The 24,636-nt window shown below is 37.7% G+C and overlaps 1 protein-coding gene across 8 annotated transcripts in view; it reads right to left on the bottom strand.

The window, feature by feature from the left end:
• The window catches only part of LTBP1 (latent transforming growth factor beta binding protein 1), a 203,784-nt gene that overhangs the window by 36,185 nt on the left and 142,963 nt on the right, over nt 1–24,636 (bottom strand). For all 8 annotated transcript variants that reach the window (XM_068676472.1, XM_068676469.1, XM_068676470.1 and 5 more), the window contains 5 exons: nt 22,579–22,698; nt 17,450–17,572; nt 15,241–15,363; nt 10,260–10,382; nt 6,445–6,570 (listed from right to left, as the gene is read on the bottom strand). In XM_068676472.1, the coding sequence (XP_068532573.1) occupies nt 6,445–6,570; nt 10,260–10,382; nt 15,241–15,363; nt 17,450–17,572; nt 22,579–22,698 (615 nt within the window). The remainder of the gene's footprint in view (nt 1–6,444; nt 6,571–10,259; nt 10,383–15,240; nt 15,364–17,449; nt 17,573–22,578; nt 22,699–24,636) is intronic.

The following is a 24,636-nucleotide window of genomic DNA, read 5'->3' as shown; positions in this document are numbered from 1 at the left end:
GTGTGAGGAATATATTATTTTTATCTCCACTTGAATTAAGACCTAAACCAAAGGCCTTGACCATCGTTTAAAATGTTAAGGTGTGTTTTTTCAGGAGGAAGAACATTCACTCAGAAAACTGGGAACCTGCCAGGGTACTAGGATTAGTAACTTCTGCCTTCTGAATTCCTATGCAGTTTGAAGCAGAGAAATTATTGCTGTATTTCTTTCCTAGAAACCATTACAGCTGTAAAGTAAGGTTGGTATTCACTTAGAATTACGTTCTGTTCTGTGTCTCGGGGGTAATAACATTTTAAATGGTGAAGAAAGTGACCTGCTTTTGATTTACCTGGGTACGAGCATGGTCATTAATTCTTCACATTAGGATAGACCTTCATGTGACAGATCTCACCAGAGAAGGCCTTAAGTGCTCACTGAACTAAAGGGCTGATGGGACTGAATCCTGCACTGACACAAGAGAGGACACCTTTGAACAGGTGAGCAGCACTGCTGTTTGGTGTCTTTCTGAAAGAGTAGGTCTGAAATGCAGTCCTGCCTGCTCCCTCCAGATGTTCACAGCTGTGTCAAAGGTTTAGAAAAGTCAGCAAAGATGCAACTCATTCTTCTCCAGGCAGCACTCAATGTGTAAGGATATTTTAATTTTTTAACCATGTCTGAAGCCATGTCTCTTAACCATTCGTTACCATGTGGTCACAAATCCCCAAGCTATCTGCATTACCATCCATAGATTTCCTAACAGGTTGCCTGTTGTGCTTCCCTCTCACTCCTTAAGCACCCAAAGTCATCCAAACATGCTTCTGTCTGCCTCAGGCTGAGCCTTTTTTCAGGGTCTTGAAAAACTGCCTTTCCTATTTGCTGTGGTTGGGGTTGAGACAGGTTTAGAACTCCATATAGACACTCAAGACCAGAAGAGGCTATCCACATAATGTAGCCTGACCACTGAAATAAATTTAAAACAAAACAAAACAAAACAACCACCTCTGGCATGTTTTTTTAACCAAGTAAATTGTGGAATTGCAACATCTTTTTCATAAAGGCATCTAATATCATCTTAAGGTTGTTTAAGTGATGGAAAATTCACCTCTCACTGAACTGATCCACTGGTTAATAATGTTCAGCTAAAACATAAAACTCATGCAAAAAATGCATGCATGTACTAAAAACTCATGCATGTACTAAATACACTGAAATCTAGGAGACAATTATGAATATAATTATTTTTAAAAAGTACTTGTAGATGGAACTTGCAGAATATTTTATTTGGTTTGTTGGTTTCGTCAGAAGTTCCAATAATCTTTTTATCTAGATTTATTAAACAAAGAAAAATATTAAAGGAATTAATTTTATAAAGGGTTATTTTTTATTTGGCAAAGAATATAATAGCTACTGTGTTTATTCTGAAGGAACTGTATATAAAAACGTGAGTGCTTTGTGAATAATGAAGTTTTTGAAATCTACCACAAACCTTCCCAAGTAGAATTAATTCAGCAGTAGGAGAAAACAATATACACCTGTATTAAAAACACTGTCAAATGTGAAAGGTTAAGTATTCTATTTGATACCCTTTCTTTTTCTAGTCACCATAATGACAGAATTATAAAAAGATGATTATGGAGTTACTGGGAGAAAGATAAAACTACCACATCAGCAGCTATCATTGTGTTTTTTTCATCTGTCGCTTTTGCTACTGAGTATTAGACCTGCATGACATTGCAGATTAATTTTTAGTCTCTCACAATCTGGAGTTTTACATATCTGGGCAAAAAATCTTAATACTGTATCTCTTATTCAGAAGGCCCAGTTAAGAAGGGAATTCAAACTGAGTAAGCAGTGGTGGACTGACAGCCAGGAATTTAAGAAAACAGACAATAATACAGTGTTTGTATTTTCAGTGGCCAGCTATAGCTTAATAACAGGGGTTCCTGAGCCACAGGACATTTACACTGTAAAAAGCCTAGACAGAAGAGACAACTGGGGATTTTAGAATTACATGAATTACAGTTTTGCTTTTATTTAATAGCTAAATATTAAAGAAAACAAATAGGGGAATGGATCATGGTCTCCAAAAGTAAACTAAGGTCACTGATGGAAAAGCTGCAGAGACAACATTTGTGATCATAGCAAGTACCCTAATTTAGTATATAATATGCATAGAAGATGGTTTTGTTTTTAAAAAGTACACAGTCTGAATATGACTGGATCTTTTAGTGCTTGGGAAATTACAGAGAAGGTCCAAGCACCAAATATTTTTCCTTGTCTAGACAGCTCACTCAAAGGACTCCTGTTTTACAGCCGGAAAGGGCATTTGTTTCTTTAATCGTGCTGTAAAGCATGAACCTTGTAATCGGCAATTCTCATGCTATACAGAGGCAAAGCAAGGAGAAAAAATTAAACATGAAACTAACATATCCTGTGTCTATACAGCAAGTAAGACAGCTCTATAATTATGACCTGCTTTAGAATCCATGACTTGGTGCTGCCTGGTTTAATCAGAACTCCTTTGATCTAACGTCATCAAGATCTAAAGAAAGGCAACACGTGTGCACTCAAGCTTACTACTATTCAGCTCAACACCACGTTGTTTTCTGCCAATGTGAACAAGGTGAACGTATACTTAACCTCAGGCACGATATTTTGCAAAAAATTGCAAAAATTTACATTGCAAAGTGTCTGGAAGAGAAACTATTGCTAGGACAGCTCTGTACAGTGCTTAGGAGAACAAAGCTGTGTTTCTGACACATAAAAATCACTGTTATGAGAGTATCAGGGCAATGAATATTTGAATACAGATTCTGGCCATCTAGAGACAATTATTCTGGATGGTCATTCAAACATTGCAATGATGTGGGCAAGAAAGAAACTCTTGTTTTTCCCTTTGTGTTCTTATTTCTTTAGCTGCTGTGCAGATAAGAAGTAGCTGTTATCCTAAAACATCTCTATCAGGAAACAGAGATAGAGGTTGCAGAGCACTGATGGGATGAACAAGTTCTTTTGGAGTGCCTCTTGAGGCAAGCAGTGAAGCTAGGGGCTTGCAGCAGACAGGAAAAGTGAGGAAGCGACTGAGAGACAGATGGGATTGGACACAGAGACAGAAGAGGTGCTTGGGGCAGGATATTGACTAAGCATCAGAGAATCTTGAATCTGAGTTTTTGCCAACACCGTTGACTTGCAGCCAACTGGGTAAGACCCTGCCTTTACAGGAACCCCTGAGAGCTCAACAGGGAGCTAGGGAGTGCTCCGAGAGCCTCCTGTTCGGAGAGCCTGGTGCAGCCAAATTGCTGAACATGGGGCCAGGCAGCAGTGGAATGTCACTGCCACAACAAAAGTTTGTCTGCACCTTGGAAGAAGACAGTCTCTGCAGCTGTTCAGTTTTCTTTGGCCAATCGCCATAAAAGCTCCATACCAGAACTGAACCACATGGGGTTCTTAAATGTTTCATGTTGTTGTTGTTTCTGACTTAAAAAAAAAAAAAGATTCAAACTCATACAAAAACAGTCTGGAGATACGGAAAATCTGTTCCCCAGGCACAGAAAGGCGTCTGAATCCAGCAAAATTTCCTCAGGTTCTTTCTCTGATGGTATAAACAGTTATTCTCACTCACTTAACTAGAATTAAATTCACAGAGAAACTTCGTGTAAAGAACAGTAGCTTCTGCGGCTGGGAGCCACATCCTTTCTCAGTACCTGGAATGTCACACATTCCTTTTGTTTTTGATCCTTTTGTTTCATCTTGTCTTTTTGCATGAAGCTAACTCCTGAAACTAACACCAGTACAAATACTAACACTGAAGTCATCAGTGCTCCCTTTAAATGATTTGCTTCAGCTATATAATTGTTTTTATTAAAATGACAGAATGGAGAAACTAGTCATGGTAGAAAAGGATTGCTGCTGCTGCAGAAGACTAGAAGTACCCTTGCTTCGCCAAGCTATTAAAATACTTTTCCAAGTGCTGAATATGAAGTCTGATCTGTATTCCATACTCACCACCAATTACTTGTGAAGCACGGTCAACTGGTTTTGTACTTGTTGTTTTATTCTTCATTAAAAAAGTTCCAAAACTACTCACAATCCTAGAAACAGATCTTATGATTTCATCCTTTTCTACTTCATAAAACTGGCTTTTTTATTCTAATGAAGATTAACTTTGTACTACTTTATCATACGTGATGGTAACCCATCCCTGGAAACTGTGCTACTTTTTACCTGACAGAGATCCAGACATAGAGGACTCACTATTTCTGGTATATCTCCTAAAATTAGATGTCGCTAACATTTATTTTTTTAAAGCTGTATTTCTGTTCAGTTTTGCCTTTTTAATTTCTGAGAGCTTTATTTTACAAGGTTAGAAAGTCTTCTTCTAAATTTGGTTTGGAATAAAGTGTTTGGTTTCTACTAATAGCATGCTACACTTTTTAATTTTTTTTTTAAACTATGTTCAACAGTGAGGCAAAACACCTGTTACTACTTTTCTTGCCGAGAAACTGAAGATATTTAACCATACCCTTCCTAAATACTGAGTGAGATGTATATATGCTGCCAAGAGAGTCCATGAACATGCTTTTAGCAATTCATTACCAAAAAACTTGGAATTGTCCTCATTACTTGGGATCATAACACGCTGGCTCCTCCACCAATCGCTATTCAGATTCATTCTCTCTAGTCTACTTGACCAGGCTTTTCCATTACAGTAAGAAAATGTTTCTTACAATTCATACCATGATCACAATACAAAGTAAATGTTTAGAGATGAATAAGCAACAAAATATCTATAGGATTTTTTAGTTACCAACAATAATTAAAACACTAATATTGTGTTTAATATCATACCGTATCTAAATATAGAGCACACATCCTCTTACATCGGCGTAACAGTGATACCCTTGCCAATAGTGTATTTCATGTGCTTAGTTATTATATTACTTATTACATATCAAGTTATATGTCAGGTGAAATAATAATGCTGTTTTTCCTCTGGTAAAAGTAGGGGAAGTAAATGCTACAGAAGTTTCCACACATCTTCTCTACTGGAGGAAGAACCTTTTCACTAGGCCTAAGTGAACTGATGAGAAGAGTTGGCCTGTGAAAACCAGTTACACGACAATTTACTGGCTTATAATTTGGAACAGAACAGCTTGCTTATTTCTTGAGCGCTTGAGATCCATCACCCATAGATTTTAACACTGAGCTACCTCTGCCCAGGTCTTCTCCTGCTGAACTACTATAGCGTAACTTTTTCCTCTTCAATATCATTACTTTTCCCACAAGGCTTCTTGCCTTGAAAAGTCCTCTCATCCATGAGAACAGCCATTTTTCATCCAGTCAGGGGAATTTATGTTTTCTGTCAGCATCACTGACTACATAAAGCCACATATCTTCTTGGTATCATTGACCACAAGTCTCCTGTTTTAAATCAAGTGCAGGAGAGCAACATCACTAGCAAGTGTGTGCTTTCCATTAGCAACGGGATATTTTCTCATGCTATAACCAAATAAAAACCCTAGGTGGACCTAAATTCTAGGCTTCTTGATGTTTCTCACTGGTGTTATTACTGTAGCAACTTTTACAATCTTAAATGAAAAATACCTGTATGAGCAAGCTTGCAAATAAAGTGTAAACTGACTTTATCACTGCAAAGATCTAATTACTAAGATTTACTCAATTTCTGACATTTCAAAATGTCTGAAGTGCTATCGTTGTCAGCATTTTACTACAATTTCTCACTGGAGCTCTGTTATACGGATGCTTCATCTGGTGGTCAAGGTCTTGACAAAGCAGGTTCTGTTGTCTCACATCCAGCAATAAGAATATTTAGGCAGCTCAGGCTTGCTTCTAATGCATGTAAGACACTTTAAATTAAATAACACTAAATATGTATGGCTGTAAGGGCTACCCATCTGAAACCTCTTAGAAGCCCAAATTCCAACCTCACTTTATTTGCATTTTCTAAATATTTCTTCTTTCACCTATGCTATATGACAGAAATAATTTTCCATCTCTGAATAGACTTTCATGTTATTACAGGTGTCCTCTGGTTTCACATATTTTAGTATAAGGATATCATTGCCATCTCTTTCATCATTTGCTATAGTTATGTCAGTACTCCTTCTCTTTCACTAATTTCTTTTGCTTTCAAAAATAGAATCCGATGTTCAGATGGCGAATTTTTTAAAAGTCAAGACAAGTAAAACAGCTTCTAACAGACATTAATTCTATTGTGTCACCCATTTTGTACAGTTCCTGTTACACTTCTTATGACACAAACAGCAACATATCATGCCATGCATTTAAGAGGAAAAAAAAAAGGGACCTTTAGGTGGCAGGTTGATGAGTTAATATTATTTTTGCAGTATTACACCCAAACTGACTGCTTTTCTTACTCAACTAGTAACAGCAAAGCAATGGGAATGCAGGGGGAAGCTCATGCATTACTATGACTTGTCTCACCTTCACATGTTCGGCCATCTGCAGACACAGAAAAGCCCTGCTCACATATGCACTGGTAGGACCCATCTGTGTTCAGACACTCCCCGTGAGGTGAACAGAGGTCAGATCTCTCACATTCATTGATATCTGCAAACAGAGACATTAGTAGCTTTGCAAATAACCATCCCCTTAATATTAAGCCTTAGTTCAATTAGTCTTAAATGAAGCTTTTGTATCTACCAGCTAGGCAAATCAGGCTCTTTTTCAGGAGTAACCAAATCTTGTGGGATCTTTTTTAAACTCTGTATAAGCACCAGTATGTTCTGATTTACCATACTCCCTCTATATCACTCTCTGCAATGAGGATGAGCAGATGAGAGTGATTTGTGAGATGTCAGGATAAGCTCTACACAAGCCAACATTTCTTCTGCATTAGGGGAATTCTCAGATGGCTCCTTCTCACTGCTTCTTGATTGCTGTATGCTTGTCAACTTTGTGCATCTGGCTCCATGTGTTTGTGTTACCAGCAGGTCTGGAGCTGCATCTTTTCCAGCAAGTTGATTTTATACAATTTAAAGCCAAATACTCATTTTACTTTTTTTTTTTTTTCTTATGGGGAGTGGTCCCAAAAGTTTGGTATATAAGAGTTCATAATCATTGTTCTTTTTTCTAGAATTTAGAAAGCGTTTTCCAAATACTGTCTTTCAAACTTACTTTTTTATCTAAAAACCAAGCATTTCTTTCTGATTGATGTTTTCTTACCAACAGAACCTGCCATCAGAACTCAAAGATTACATACATTCATTCATTCTTTTTTTTTTTCAAGAGGTACACTCACAAGAATTGTAAAAAATAAAATAAATAGAATAAAATTGTACCTGTGTCATTTTGCTTTACTGAAACCTTTAAGAAGTTTTCAGTATCATGCTGAGATCTAACAAAAACTTAGAAAAAAATACTCAAGATGTTTTCATCCATCGTAACAGATATAATTTCTTACTCTTAACTGTGTCTTTTATTGCTTAGATTTCCAGCCATCTTTAGAGCCATGCAAAATGCATCAAAGTAGACAATAATTTTGATAGTCTAGATAAACTACAATTACGGCACTATTATTTCAAGTCCCATAACGCCATTATAGAATTTTCTTTAATTGCAGACTGATTGTATCTGGTGTATGTAAACCTTCTAGGCCAGTGTCCTGAAGGCATTGTGCATGTGGAAAGAACAAATGCAGCCTGGGGAAGGTAATACCTGTATAAGGTGCTAAGGGAAAAGTCAGTGTGCTGCATTTCACACAACACCTACATATATGAAGTCTTCTATAAAATCAAGGCAATTGTAGACCAATGGCATACTCTGTGAAGCTCTTTGAAGGTGTCCAAGACAGGTAAGTTTGGAGATCAGCAAAGACAAGTGCAGTACAGTACCTTCTCAGCATGCGCACTGTTCTCAAAACTAAGCTGTCAGTGTTTTAAAACTGCCAGAAAAATACTGGAAATCATAAGAGCTGATTACACAAGGGTAGAATGACATTTAAGAGACAGGAAAACAAAATTAATAATGTCAGGGAAATAGAGTTTAATTTGTCTGAAAGAGAACACTACATACTTTATGATATTTTGGATTCTTTTCAGCTTTGCTCCTAACCAAAATACATGTTCTTAATTTCTAGCCTAAATTTTAGTCCAGATTCAACTTTGCAGACACTCGTGATAAATTTGCCAGTTTAATTCAAGAGTTCTCTACTTTCAATTATGATTTCTTTTGATGGTAAGAACACTATAATTAATCTCCCCTAATTTTTCTTTACCAAAATACACAGCTTAAAATTATTCAATCCTTTCTCCTCCAGGCCATCATCTTTTTTGAGTTCATCTCTGAACTCTTTTCAACTGATCAGCATCCATTTTGAATTTTGGGCTACCAAATGTCCAAGTACAACCATGTGCCAAGAGCAGCTGCATAAGAGCAAAATAGAGGTAAAAAAACCCTTGCATACTTCTTATGTATACTACGCTTTTTCTATCTTCCAGACAGTGCATTAGTCCTACTGGCCACAGGGTTGCACTGGAAGCTCATGTTTAGCTACCTATCTCTGACCCCTAAACCCTTTTCAATCACTGTGTCCCAGAAGGAAACCCACTATCCTACACATATGATTGAGATTCCTTCTTCAATATGTAACTGGCTATATTAAAATATATATTGTTTGCTCCTACCCAGTTTTTTGCAATGTGTTCAAGATCACTCTGCACTAGTGGCCTATTATCTTCATCTTTTACCACACCCCTAATCTCTCCACAAAAATTCTGTCAAAAATGTTTCTGTTTTTTTTTCTTACTATTACAGAATTCTGATATAAGAATTAACTTTCAGTCATTTAAAGATGTCTCTGTTTCACTGCTGTGTGAAGCATTTTGAAGCAAACTACTGAAGCAAAACAGTCATAATTTGCAATATAAATATGGCTAGTTTTGTCCAGTCCAAAATACAGGACAATAAAAATATATTCAAGATTTCATTCTCTGACTATTGAAAATTCTACTAGTAGATCTTGTAACAGCTCAACAACAGGTAGCTTACACAGTAATAATCCTCTAAACATATTTAATTCTGTTAGTCACAGACTTCCCTTTATATTCTTTCATGGTGTCCAGCTCTGCTATTCTAACTTGTCTGTATCCATTGTATCAGCTCCCCCTTTCTTCCATTTGTTCTGATACTCATTTGGCTACTGTTCAAGTGGTTTCACACACCTTCTACAACAAATTCTTATTTTTCAACATTCATGGTCTTTTTTTCTCGAGTGTGGCATTACCTGAAATGATTTCCAATATTAATTCACATTTTTCTGTTTACAATACTGTCTACCCCTTAGTTGGCTCCTAAGTGCTTTCAGTTTTGTGATATTCATTCATGTAGCCTATATACTTCTCCTTAACATAGTGGAGTGAAGAGAATTAGATGGTAGGAAAGCTGGCACTGATTTATAGCTTGTGGTCAATTCCCCTTTATCTGCTATATCAAGGTACTTCTCTATGTTGAATGCAATGTTTTCAGCATTAGAAAGCAGTCACATGTAATACTTAGAAGTTTTGCAAGGAATTTACTGTTGGTTGCATAAGATCTTCAACAAAGATTAGTTGGAATGTAGTCTCTCAGCTCAAGTCTAAACTGTGCATGAGAGGAGCCAAAGCGAAATCCAAACTCCTGGTCCTCCAATCATTTAGAGCATGAACATGGTACCACTTTCCAGCTCTGAGACCATTTCTTGTCTCATCAAAAATGGATGGTAAAAGGGAGTGCTGAGGCATGCCTGGGTGTTGTGCCAACACAGAGATAGGATTCTTCAGACCCAAAAGTTGGGAAGTACGTTTTCTGGATTTGGCAGTGTTGGCTTAGCCTCAGGTAACACATTCTCTTCCTCCCCATTCTCCACAAAGTACTGCAAAATGTTTTAGAGATGACAGAGAGATGACCTAACATGACTTGAGAATAGCTATAATGCTTTGTTACGACATCAGTTCACAAATATACAAGGTACTGTCAAAATAAATGCTACCAGGATTTGGGAAAATGCAGTGCTGAATCTCTGTGAGTGCTAACATAGATTTTCTTTCATGTTATGAAGGCTGAAATTTAAGCCTCTTGAACTAATTTCTCAACTTATATTTAGAGACAATGATATTAAGTGAGAAGAGTAAGAAAGTACTACCAATCATAAATAAAATGAGTTTCTCCTCATTATCATGATCTGTGACCTTCACAAGTTATGATTATAAACTTGCATACTTATAAAAATGATCCTAGCATTTTTAATAGCTATTTCATACCTTGACATCCCCTATTTGCTATCTGCTGGAAGCCATCTGGACAAGTGCATTTGTAAGACCCATCTGTATTCATGCAGTTTCCTCGAAGGCAAACATCACTGTCTTGAAGGCATTCATCAATATCTGAAATAAAAATGTAACTGAATAATCAAATGATGTAATAACTGATGAATTTTTTAAGTGATACTTCAATACTAATGTAGCAACTTGAAGCTACAGTGTCCTCTAATAACTACGTGAGGATGTCCTCTTAATTTCTTTCAGCATATTATGAGACTTCTTGTATTTCTAGAAAGCTTTAAAATCTGAGTTTGTGGATCATTTCTTCTTAGCAAGCATATTGAATGTGTGTCATTTTAAATCTAATGAAAAATATCATAACGGACCTTTATATCAATCTCTACCTTACTACAATGGTGACTGTGGCATTACAGTAGTACAATTATCAAGAAAAGCCAACCAGCTGTGTTTGTCTTCCAAGAAAGACACAAAAAATGCCTACTGATACAAACTTGTATTTTGAAAGATGTATCTTCAGACATGTTTAGACCGCTGCACAAAGTTCCCTGAGCCTGAACTGACCTGACTCAGATGTTGTCTAGAGCATGTGCAAGCCCAGGCATAGCTGGTGTGCCACACCAGACAAGACATGCCTATGGAGACTACTCACAAGAGAGCCACGTGGACAGAAGGCTTGTAGCACACAGACCACACTGTGTGTACAGCTGTGCTAATGGTTGTTTTCTCAGAGGCAGTTTATGTGATGCAATACAGCTATTTTGCAGGCTTAGCAGCTTCATTACAAAGCTGAATAGTTGATTTTGCGTAGTGCTGCACCTAAGCCATAAATCCAGACAAAGAACCAGGGCACGCAGGGTCCAGCTCCCAGCTGCCTATCCACCACATTCCCAGTGCCAAGTCCTCAGTCTATAGACTGCCCTAGTGTCTTGACGTTGATGGGGTAAACATGACACATAGCTGGGAAAGATTCAAGACAGAAGCTAGATACAAAATAACCAAATATTTGAAGAACATATTGGCATACTGGATATTGGCATTGTCTTTACCAAAAGTCTTTTCTTTCCATTACCTTTCAAAGGCAATGGCAGCCCAAGAGAGGAAACCTACCATCCAAAGGCAATGGCAGCCCAAGAGAGAAAACAGAGCACAGGTACAGGATTAACTCAGCAACTGCCTGCATTCCAGTGATTTTACATGGTTTTGTTTCACTACAACTAAAGATCACAAAGTACTTCATGACTGGGTCTCTGTTTTTAAAAGCAAACAGAAAATAGAAGAAAAATCTCAGAAGTAACTTGCCCCTTTCTCCTCAGTGATCTACCTTGTAATCAGTCTAGTCTATTGCTCTGATGGGCCAGAGTTTCTCCTGAAAAAACTGACAAAGAGTTTTTCCACTGCCTTGGAATATTCTGACTTCTTAACCACAGATTTGATATAACTAGAATTGCAACCTTTTCATGCATTTCAGGAATAATAACAATTGTAATTAAAAAAAGAGGACATGACCTCATTTCTATGTTTATCTCTGGAAGGCCTACACTGTACATCAAAGTGCAACTATCCTTGGGATTTAATCTATTTGATTAAAATAAGAAATAGTGATTGCTTTCTTACATATATGAATGTTATTGCAGATAAAACTGCACTTAATACTGACAAAATTGTGACCTTTTGATAACCACATGTTTTATAATCATTTTCAACTGAGAAATAAATTGTGGTTTATTTGAAAAACAGCAATTAATTTTGACTGGGAGCATGAGAAAAAAATTAACGACTCCCCTGCGCCGAGTTAATGCCAAGCCTCACAACAAGAAGGCGTTTTCTGCCAAATTCAGTCAAAATTCATTATTTTCCATATAGGACAAAAACCTCCCTTTCTCTGATGGAACTCTTCATAGCTCCTATGGTTACTGCACAAGAATCTCGAGGAAAAGCAGAGACACTAAGTCATTCTTGAAGTGTTCGGTACTTTCTATCACCCTTCACAGGTGTACATCTAGAGCATTTGGGCTAGCAAAATCTCTGAAGACTGCTAGGAGAGCCCAAGTTCTTTGAGATGTACAGTCTACATGTAAGTTCAGATAGCCCTCAAAGGAGGCTGTAGCGAGGTGGGGGTTGGCCTGTTCTCCCACGTGCCTGGTGACAGGACGAGGGGGAACGGGCTTAAGTTGCGCCAGGGGAGTTTTAGGTTGGACCTTAGGAAGAACTTCTTTACCGAAAGGGTTGTTAGACATTGGAACAGGCTGCCCAGGGAAGTGGTGGAGTCACCATCCCTGGAAGTCTTTAAAAGACGTTTAGATGTAGAGCTTAGGGATATGGTTTAGTGGGGACTGTTAGTGTTAGGTCAGAGGTTGGACTCAATGATCTTGAGGTCTCTTCCAACCTAGACAATTCTGTGATTCTGTGATATTTCTGAAGGTGAAGAAAATCAGAAGAGGTGAACTTTCAGCAGATAAAGCATTCTTACAGAGAGCAGAACTAGCATGGTGTGTTCACACTTGGTTTCCAAGGTGCAAAAAGCAGTCCATAATGTCATGTACTTCAGAAAATATTGAAGGGATATAGTGCAAGTACTGAAGAATTTCTTCTATTTCAAGATATGGACAGATTTTGTGGAAAACTTTTAATACTTATGAAAATCTAAAGCGAACAAATTGTCTCTGCAGAAATTAACCACTTTGTCACTGGATGGAGCAGCTGTAGACTTTGTTACAGACTCTTGTGAATGAGACAAAGGCTCTGGGGTAAGGGAACAGCTTTACCTGTTTTCCCTGTATGATCCAATTCCTCCTCTTTTGCCTTGAGAGCTTCTGATTTTTTTTTTTTTCTTGAAAATTGCCCTTGAATTGGAACAAGGAAGAGATGAAGATAAAGTAAAGCATGGACCTCTCCTGTCAGCCCACATCACAGTGATGGAAAGCAGCAACAGTTACTGTGACTTCCCGGGCTGTATGAAATGTGCCAAAGCAGACTGAAGAGAAGTTCTGGAAACTATGATGGATTTACATTAATTTCTGTATTTTATTTGCTCTTCCTCACTACAAGATGGTTTAACTAACAATTTTCCAAGCTCACACTCTTTTGACAGCATTTACTAGTTCAAAATCTTTCTCTGCAGACTTAGTGGTTTGTAAGGCCTCTTGCTGAAGCAATTTAAATGCTTGAAATGGTTATGCGTCCCTCGCTCCCATCCTATCCCTCTCAGCTATGCACAGAGGAAATAAAGAAGACCGTTTCTTGCCGAAGGCTGACAGGCTAAAAAGTCATAAATTAAACTGAAGCAATAAAAAATAACCATCACACATCAGGGATAAAGAAAGTCTAACAGAAGAACAGCGAAGTACTAGCACAAGCTGCTTGAAGAAATATTTGGAATCTCATCTGTTGAAGTCTGTTAAGAGGAGATGAGATGAGTATCTGTCAGGAATGACACCACACAGTCTGTTCTGTCTTTAGGAGGCAGGCTTGACCTTGATTGGACCAAGAATCTTTGATTCTTGACAGCGTATCTCCGCATCTGTCACAACTCACGAACATGTGAAGCCAAGCAAAAACAAAATTCTTTGACACAAGTTTCTAGTGCCTTGCATCGTCAGCCACATTTCTTGAAGCTGATGTAAGTGATACTGGTATTCACCAGGAATGCTGAGATGATCTTAAGTTCTTCTGTGACTATATTCTCCAAACAGATCAGTACTGAAGAGATTATAAGATATCCTTATTGCCTCGTTGGTGAGCACTTCAAGACATATTGTCACTCATTAAATGTGGACAATCCCATACCATCAGCACTGATAAAGTCTGGTCTGATATCACAGGTTTGTCTTGAGAAGACAGCACTGTGTCACAGCTTGGGGGAATTGCTCTTTTGCCTGAATCAACTGAAGAGGAGGATTATTGCTCTGGGTGAGAGGATGAGGAGTGCACGCAGCACTCCTGTTAGGTTATCTCCTAGAGTGCTGTGTGCATGATAACCTAACAGCAGAACACACAGCGGGGAGAACAACAGTAAGGAGCTCTGTCTTTTCCATGGTATTAGCAGCTACAGGAAGCACACCAGAGACCAGAAAGTTTATTTATGTTAATACCACACCTACAATAACAGCCTAATTGAGAGTTTTTTTCCTCTAGGGTAGGAGATAAGGAAACACCTGAGGTAGAACTGTTTCTGGGGCTCACTTATGAGAAACCTCACATGCTCAGGATGACTGTTGAGTAGTGCAGCAAAAGGCTATATGACCTGATATGATACCACAATGGAGAAAAGGGAGCAGGTTTGAAATAATTCATTAGAAAAAAGTATCTGCTTGCCAATTACTGGACATTCAGCTGTTCTACTTGAGAGAGAATGTGACTGTTTTGTATAACATAGCATTTCTCCCTAAATTTGCTATAGATCTTTCACCTCTTTTGTTTTTAAAAGCTCAGTACACAGATTGCTTTCTGAGACAGTGAAAGCTCTGAGCTCCACCAGATCCCCTTAAAGCTCATCTTATACTGCGTATTTTCTCTTGCCAGTGCACATGGGGGATTCAAGCTTCCCCAAACCAGCTGAATAAGTTTTCTCTTAGCAGGATCCCATGTGAACAGAGTATGCTGGCAGAAGCTTTTGTAATACAGAACCAACATAGAGCTCTGCAACAGAATTTGAGCAACGAGATTTAGAAAAGCTTAAGTGTTTTGGGTAACAACGTCAACTGCTCTTTCAGTCTTACTGTTGGGAAATACACATGCTGATTTCTTGTATGTGAAAAGATGACAGGCACTATTTCTAAGAAACAATAAATATGTGGCTGTGCAGGAGGGGACTGTTGGACAGTTGAGAGTAAGGTTCTGCAAAAGAAAGAGGAGCAATATGTCTTTCTACCCCAGTTGCAAAAGACTTCATGCCTACGGCTGAAATATACAAGATCTTATTGAAAAAAAATGAATTGGTAGCTTAAGTCCACAAGCTTACCTTCACACTGATCTCCAGTAGAAGATAATGTGTAACCTTGGTTACAAACACATCTAAAAGACCCTTCTGTGTTCCTGCAGTGCCCATTCACACAAAGTGATCTGTGCTGGCATTCATCTATATCTGTAGCAGAAAAGACAGTGATGATATAACACATCTGAAAATACAGATTACTGAGCAAATAGTGCAAAAAACATATTTGAACAAAACAGCGAAGGAGAGTGTCAATATGAAGTACTGTTTCTCTTGGTCTTATATTTATTAACAAATGCAGACAGTCAACATAATGCATAAAAATATATGAAATTGCAGATTGGATGTCTTCCTCAAGGTGACTGCATTCACAATTCACTCCCATAGTGTCAATATCCATCAATACACAAACAGGTACCCACAGACAGACACACTGCTTGTGAATTCTTTTTGTTTCTCTGTATCTGGCAAAGGTAACAAGCTAGCTGCTCCAGTGAGTCAGCTAAACCCACAAAATACTTTCCAGCGGGATCACCACCTTTTAACAGGGTATGGTTACATACACACTGACAGGCTGTTCTCCTATTCGGCTGTACATTGACGCTCCTTTAAATACTCGCCTTGTAACAGTATTAATCCTCTAAGTATAGGGAAATGTCTCTTTGCTTCCACAACTACTGCTAATCCCTCAGTGCTTCAGTTCTCATAAACCGGGGTCAGCCTGGGTTACCAGATGGACTTGAACACTGAACTTAAATTTTCATATGAAAATGTCAAAATAGTGGAGGGGAGCAGCACTTTGAATTCAGAACACAGCACATCCTCTATGAGCTAGGAAACCTGTTTTCACTCTCTGACTTATAAAAAGTTTGTGAAGAAACTGTAATTAAATCTATATGGCAGGTTGTTAGTCACTTCTAGGATTTAGGCACGGCTGCATGTTGTTCTGAAAATATACTGCAATTCAAACAGGAGAAAGTTACTCAGTGAGTTTTTTTCTGGTCTGTGTTATGGCTATGTAGTCTGACCTCTTGAATAATGGTCCCTTGTGACCAGAGAAGTTTTGAATTTAAGGATCACCGAATTCTGTGGGGCTGCATGAAGTATCTGGGCACGTGTACGGATCCTGACTTTAGAAGGGTGCACTTTAAGAAGAACTGTCTGCACATGCCAGCACAGCTTGGCAAAGGCTCTTTTCCATGAAAGGCTCAGAGGAAGCAGTCAAACTTTGTCTACATACTTTCCCCAAGACTGGTCTGCTCTGTGTCCTGGACAGCACATTTAACTCACTCAAGCCACTTAACGTACAGTGATGTTTTGTTTCAAATTTCCTGACAAAGTTAAATGAATGATTATTTAGTTTTATTGTATTATTTTAGCTCTCAGAAGGCTGAATGTGTTTAGTGCTATATGCAGACACTTATGGGAAGGGAATATAAAGAAGAAAAACAGCTGACAAGAAACTCAGGTTTCTGTGTGCTTCCGCAGCTTGGAGACATTATCCCAGATTTTCACTTCTGGTGGACAGGTTGCAAGGAGTCCCTAATGCCTGCTGTTCAAGGAGGAGAGAGATACTCATACTTCATATATGCACTCTGTGCTCTCTCTCAGACTGCTGTGCTCTGGCTTCATAGCCAATTTTGTTTCACTGGAGCAGTACCGATGGGAATTTTAGATGTGGAAGAAATGCAGGACCTGACATTCTGGAGATACAGGTACTTGTTCGTAGAAATATGATACCACACTCATTTTCTACTAAGTATCTTGCTTGAAAAGCAGCAATACCAAAGCAGGCATCAGCTCAGCATTTAAGTGACGCTACTGAGTTCCACGAGAATGTAGCCTGGGTTTTGTGATTTCACTCCTTCACATGAAAGAATAAAAGATGAAAAGAAATGCAAATGCCACACTAAAAGGTTAAGACAGCAAAAGCCACTGTCTCCAAACCTCGAAAATGACAGAAATGTCAAGCATTTTGCAGAAATTCCAATCAAGTAACATAAATATTACTAAACATTGTTGATTGGCTTTATAACCCCAGATGTTTTATAACAAATCGCAAAATGTATAATGTGACTATGTAAGCCATAAAATAGAAAAACACATTCTTCTTACATTTTTGGTAATTTAGCCTCAGTGTTGTACTTTTGTTGTCTCCATGAGGAAGAATACTATTAGATGAGAAATGTTATCTAGAAGTGCAACCTTACAGAATTTTAATCATATTCCTTCCTACCTTCACACTGATCCTCTGATGCAGAGAGTTTGAAACCTTGGCCACAAATACATCTGAAAGACCCCTCAGTATTTTCACAACGTCCATGTGTACAGAGATTGCCATACTGACATTCATTTATATCTGTGAATACAAACAAAGCATAAATTAACTTGGTTACAAATATCTCTCAGGTGGGTGTGGGAACTGATTCAAGTTCCATCATAAGCATAATCACAACCAGCTTTCCTGTCTTTTTGGCCTTGTCAATCCCGTGGCAATTCTGATTAAAAAAAAAAAAAAAGAGAAATAAGGATTTGAATTTGAACTGGCCTGTGCTCAAAGTATACTCACAACCCACATGACTAAAACAATGCTTTAATCCTAGTACTGTAGTTCAGGTTAACAAATCTTTTTTTTTTTTTAATAGTGTTTGTACTATGAACTGTGTGTCTACATCATCCTTACTTAAATAAGATCATTTTTGCCCAAAATTTTCCCACAGTGGCTTAAGCCACTGAGAGAAAAGGGATAGAAAGAGTAGAGTAGAGTAAAAAAGAGGTCAGCACGTGCTGGCACACTCATTCTTGCATTGCATAGATTTACTCTTAGGAAGTATACGTAACTACGACAAAAGCACAAGCAGCTGCCAATACCTTGTAGCCATCATCACTAATACTTATGCTATTGCAAGAAACAATCCAGATAACCCCAGATGCAAACACAGCTCAAGCTGGCAGGGCTGTGTTGGAAACCGTTCTCACCAAAATCACTTTTGAAACATCTGCTCTTGTCACAGCTCCCACCTGCTGCCTCTGCTCATTTACCTGGAGTGAGGGAACAGGAAGGTTCTCCTTGGAGCAAGTTCTGAACTCAACCACACTTTTCTGCTGTTGAGTTTTTGCTGTTTTTTAAAGCTAGGTCAATTAACGTACAGCACTTAAGAGTTCTCCAGTGCATAGATAAAGAGCATATACAAAACACGTGCATGTTGCACATTACTAGATAATGTTTTTGAAATGCACTTAAGGGAGGCAGGTTCTAAAAGACATAGCTAACACATGAGGAATTTCAAGAGGATTTCTGTACTTCATGCAGATCACTTGTAAGGCTAGTCTATACAGGCAACAAAGAACTCAACTAAGACTTTATAACTAAAGTTTTAGAAGCAAAATCCAGTTGCAAGCCAACCTTTATTCACAGGCAGACTCAAAAAGAACTTTTTTTTCCCCTTTTAACTATTTCACAGATACATTTTCATCTTTCTCTGAAAGGAGAATATTAACTAGGTGGACCACCCTGTTAAGTCAACATGAAAATTGCTGTGTTACTACTTAATCATTTTCAGGTATTCCTTCTGAATGCAATTTGTAGAAAAGAACAAACAAACAATAAAAACAAATAAATAACAACTTTCTTATAAACCCATGCAGAATTAATTCAGAATTCTAAACTAATCAGTATTGTCTTTTTTTTTTCTAGGGGTGGTTTTCATTTAAACAAAATAAAAGTTTAACTTCCAAAATGTAATTTATTTTGAGGGTACAGCTAACAGCAAGCAGGTGCCCCTGTTTCTATAAAAAAAAGAAAAAAGTATTTTTTCAGCTCTACTGAGACAGAAAAAAATTAAACCTTATTTGCTTTTATGTCAGAAATCATGTTACTCTCAATTATACTGTCTTAAGCCACCACAAAGCACACAAAATCTGTCAACATAAAGTAAAACTACTGATTGAGGCACTCAAGCTATTTAGGCAGCTGTAGAACAGGGAGAGATGGAAAGATTAAAAACCTTTAATTCATCTCATAGCTCTTATTAGCTATTCTGAATATCTGCAGTGAGTATTTTCCTTACATTTATTTACCACTCATAGCTCTCCACATGGTACTGTATAATCTGACTTTTGACAAAGCCCATCCATGCTCAGACACAAATGTAACCACCATGATTATCCATATTTCAAATGATCTGTCTCTGTCAATAAAGCCCCTTTGTTAGAGGCTGGCTAAGAATACGAAGTGGCCTCCACCCTGATGACAGCACAGATCTGCAGGTCTTCTGCTATGGCAGTTCAGTAGGCAATACTACTTCCATCCTTCTGCAAGACTAATTTCTAAGATTCCTTCCTACCATTTCAAAATGACCTCACTGAACAAAACGGAAAACACAGAGAACCTAACCCAGCAGTTAGGCACACAAATGAAAAACAAACCTGCTTCTTACAGGTTGCTTGTCACCAGCTTTTCTCCAAGCTATTTGAAAACAAAGTTGGCAATATAATTTCTGGTTTTTAGGTGGGACCAAAAGATCAAGATACTTCCCCATAAAACCAGCAAAAAAGCCAGGAGCAGAATCTAGGTCTTCTAAGGTGAAGTCCAGAGCTGTACCTGATTCTATCAAGTTCTTTGCAGCAGGGCTAGGAGTATATGGATCAGCTCTGCTGGCCTCTGTACTAGTTTTGAAACCTCTCGACCTGATTCCTAACACTTTGCAAGCAGAATATTCTTATTTAACTGTGTAGCTGCAAAATTCACCACAGTAATAACAACGAGGATGGAGGGGTCTAGACATTTTTGTAAGCCTTTTTTATTATTTTTCCATTTATTCATTAATACACAAAAGTGTGCTCTAAATTCAGATACTATTTATTTTTATTATATGTCATGATACATTACTGTATTAGAATGTATGTATTTGGAGAGAGAATAATTAAAAAAAAATAGGGGTTGCGTGTAAACTTAAAAATAATTATTTCAAATAGTCCCTGCACAACATGAACATGTGATGGGATCTTGGACAGTAGCAGCAATTGCAAGAGAGTAAGGAGGCAGGGTGTGCTGGTGTCATTTTAATTTCTTCCACTATGTATCTCACATTGGATACTCCTAATTAAACTGCAGTTAGATATATTCTATGTAAGTCTGAAGTGATAGACTTGCCTTCATTAAATGACAGGTGATATGTTCCTGGATTTAAATCCTGCAAGGCTAAAATATAAACATCACCAAAGACCTGTAGAATTTTTACGCTATACTTTCTAGGGCATCAAGTGCCAGCAGAGGAATGAGCTGAGGTAAAAAACACTGAAAACAGCCCTGGGGAAAAACAGCAGAGCTTCAACTGACCTCAACTAATAGCAGAAACAACTGAATTTATGGAACAATGGACTTAAATACCCATCATAGATAACTTGGCATATATTTTCATTTGCAGTGTATTTAAATGATACCATATTGAAAAGCTGTAAGACAAACTCTGTCTGCATTACATTTTCTAAAATGCATATGGCTCATCTCCAACATGATGTAAGTCTAGGATAAACAGCAAATGAAGACTGATCACATCACTAATGATGTGAGTGAGACGTCTAGGCTTAGAACATTCCACAAAACAAAGGGAAACTATATGCAGTGATACAAGGAAAAGAAGCATCTGCATCTTGGAACAAATACTTATCCCTTACATGAATTAGATTTGTTTGTAAATCTGAGCAAAGCAATGATTTCTTGCCTCTCAATTCTACTCCTACTAACTTGGTTAACAAGAATGGCCCAAGTGAAAGGTATACCATGGAATTTTCAACAAGGCTGTTTTCACAAATAGGTATAGATATCAAACTGGGTATCAGAAAAGAACACAAAATGACGGTAAGCTTACCTTAAAGAAAGAGAAAAAAGAAAAAAAAAATAATTAAATAAAAAGAAATCTTTGAATGTTTGTAACAGAATGAACAGGCCACATTCCTTGCAAGGCCTGCAGGAATCTAGGTAGGTGGGAAGAAGCAAATCAAAGATGTGTATCAATAAATGTGTGCTAAGAGAAACACATCAATCTCTTTAAAACACTTTATAGCTTGATATAACTCAATTAAAACCTATGAAATTACCCGAGAAATACTTTCCTGCACAGTAAGTCAGATTATAAAACCAAATAATGCAGCTCGGGCATGCTGATATATTGTTACAGAAGGATGTTCACACAAAAATGCTGTGCTACAATATGCCTTTATTGGCCAACAGAGTGATTGAAAAGATAAAATCTGTACAACTAGAACAGTGAAAGGTTCTGACAGACACACCACACATATTTCAGGTGCTTCACAGCAACCTAGCTCTAGTCTTGCTGCAAAGACCAAAAGCCCATTTGTGGTTGGAGCACAGTAGATGCCCACCTCCCAGTGTTATTTTAATGCTCTCAGACTGCTTCATGAGCTGAAACAAATCACAGCAATGGGGAGCAGTTAGGAAATCAACTGTTGAAGTACACTGCCAATCTGAACTACAATAATAATGAAAAAACTACCTATGTAGGATATTATCATTCTACGTTTGAGTAACATGGTTACTCAAACAACCGTCACAAATTATACAAAAATATACACAGTGCACATGTGTATATGCACACAGAGCAGACAGGAGTACTCACTACAGACAGATCTTCCACAACCGAGGTCAAATTCAATTTTCTGGCAGTACCACAGGAAATATCACTCAAAATTGCAAAAGATTTCATTTCTTTTTGTGCATTAATTCACTTTTTCCTATTTATCTCAAATACCTAAAAAATTAATTTGAAAAAAATATAATCTAACTATTAAAAACAAATAGAAAAAAACAATGTGAAAAAATCTGTCCTAAAAAAAAATAAACGAAAGCGAGAAAGACAAGCTGTTAAAAGATGTGCTGAATAACACAAGATTTGCTGGAAGTACAGATAATTAAGGTATTACTAACAAGTGCTATGAGTGAACTCCCATATCCTGTTGAAAAGCCTGCCAGTCACAGTGATGTGTTAGCACTCTCATGACCTTTCTATTTGTAAAATACCTCCAAAAAACGGCTTAATAGCATTTCACTGATGATACATTCCTTTCAGACCTGTATTTTCTATTTCATTTTTTGAAACTAAAATTGTATGATTTACAGTCTAGATTTAATGTTCTAAAACTAAAATTATATTTCCTCATTCATCCCATGTCTGAGAACTTAAAATAATTTCAAATTTAATTTCTCTTATTTTCAATTATTATTGAATGAAATGGGGAACCATGGCACAAGTGCTATCATCAGGTTTTACCATCGAGGGAATAGGAAATACAGCATCTTGGAACAAGAACTATAACCAGAGATACAAACAGTACTGAACATACCATGGCACTGTCCATTCCAGCCTCTGAATCCCACTCTGCAAGGAATGCACTGGTAAGAGCCAGGAGCATTAACACACTGTGCATCTGGACAAGTAGTTGGGGTCATGCATTCATCAATGTCTTCAAATGAGAAGATAAAAGCAAATATAGGTCAAAACCATAACAGAACACTGAACAATAAGCCAATCCGGATATTCCAACTGAGTTCAAGTTATACTCATAAATTTAAAGAGTTATGTACTTTCTGTAGGATACCCAGGAAGGTACAAGTTAGTATAGATTTGTACCAGTGAAGGGGCATCTATGAGAAATAAATTAGACCACAGTGCATGCAACAGAATCTGAATTTTGTTATACTACCACTCCTTGGTAGGCCCTGTATAGCATACAGCAGATCAGATTTCTGGCTTAGATAGGAATAAATACCATTGTTGGTGTCACCCTTCTACCATGTCGAAATGTCCTCAGGTACCTACCTCCTATTGTCTGTCTCAGGAGTGTTTGTAAGTGCACTGCTGTAACAACAAAATTACTGGCTTCTCAATGCAAAGAGAAATTTGGTAGTCTCCTATCCCCTAGAGTTATGCAGAAAAGTAGTATGGGAACTATGAATTTAGTCGTGTGAATGGTAATTTTATCAAGTTGCTTATAGGAAATAGGGAATTAATTATGTCTGAAAGAAGGAACAGGCAACATATTCATCTCTGTGAGGCTGGCAACATTTAGGGTGACAGAGGGACTTGTTGCATCATGAGAGATTGCAGTTTACCCATGACAAAGCACCAAGATAGGTCCTGAAAAGCTCAAATATCTCATGATCAGGCTCTGAGCATCTACCAATAACTTCTTATCCTGCACTGAAGAAAATTCCAATACATCCAATATTTTCAATCTAAAAGAGACTGCATACAAAAATTGTCATTCAAAGACAAGCTGCTGTTGAGTGACCAGTGATTAGACGATAATGGAATTAAAATTGCATGGGCAGCCTCAATCTAGCCTGCTTGCAGACTTGAATATCATTTTATGACATGGTCTGTAATGGTACAACAACTACAGTATTTTCTACCTAAGACTTGCTTCACACGGTGCATGCAGCTAATGAAATATTCAGAGCCTAAGTTATCTCTAACCCCAGCTCCCTAAGTTAACATCTCTTCACTGCTCCACACCTAGATGTTGTGTCTTTAGCAGCTAAGGAATTGCTACTCCACCACAGAGAGTGTTAAGGGTAGCAATTTACTCCTAGTTTTGGGAACAAGCTTCACAGAGGGAAAATTGCCCCCGAACACTTGTACTTTAACTGGCTAACGCTCCAGCCTTCAGAGAACTGGACATCCCATGTGCAAACTAGACACTGGATCTGTGCAAATCACATTTTTGCATAGAATCATGACAATCCAGCAGAGTACTTTCTCATAAAAACAGCAGCAGGCCTCCTGAGCCTCTACAATGCAGCCCTGCAAATGCTTCTCAGTGAAACAGCTGTGAGATTTATTAAGATTTATAATTTAAAATTTAAAATTTATTAAGTAACAAACAACCTTCCTCTGAAACCTGCTCTCAGAACTGCTTGGACTGTATTCACCTTGAAAACACACAACATGAATTATGCATTTTGTACAGACATTTGCAGTCAAAATAAAGTCTAAATGCTGCAAAGCTTAAACAAATCACCAGAAGTTTTTGCAGGAATAATTAATTGTAAAAATAATTAATTGTATGTAATAATGTTTCACTATGCCTGTAACATTGTTCTACATGAATAATGAATTTAGCAAGAAGAACATGTACACAGTCTTTATGTCTCCCCAGCTGGGCCCACAACACAGCTTGTGTACATATAGCTTGAAGGCAGAATTATGACAGGGTGAAGAAATGTAAATGAACAGTGTATATTGTGTGCAGCTTGGAGGATTCTTACCTTTGTTTTTGGAGTGTGGAGGAGGTGGAAAGGAGTTATCTGTGGAATTTGGAATCTGTCAGTAGTGTGACTATAATGTGTAGGTGTAATGACATGGTGAAATGATTCCCTGAATGTGTCATTTCCTTGGTTTG

The sequence above is a fragment of the Anas acuta genome, chromosome 3, assembly GCF_963932015.1.
Source record: "Anas acuta chromosome 3, bAnaAcu1.1, whole genome shotgun sequence".
Classification (NCBI taxonomy): domain Eukaryota; kingdom Metazoa; phylum Chordata; class Aves; order Anseriformes; family Anatidae; genus Anas; species Anas acuta.
Note: the sequence above shows the minus strand (reverse complement) of the source record. Positions and strands in the feature narration are given on the sequence as shown.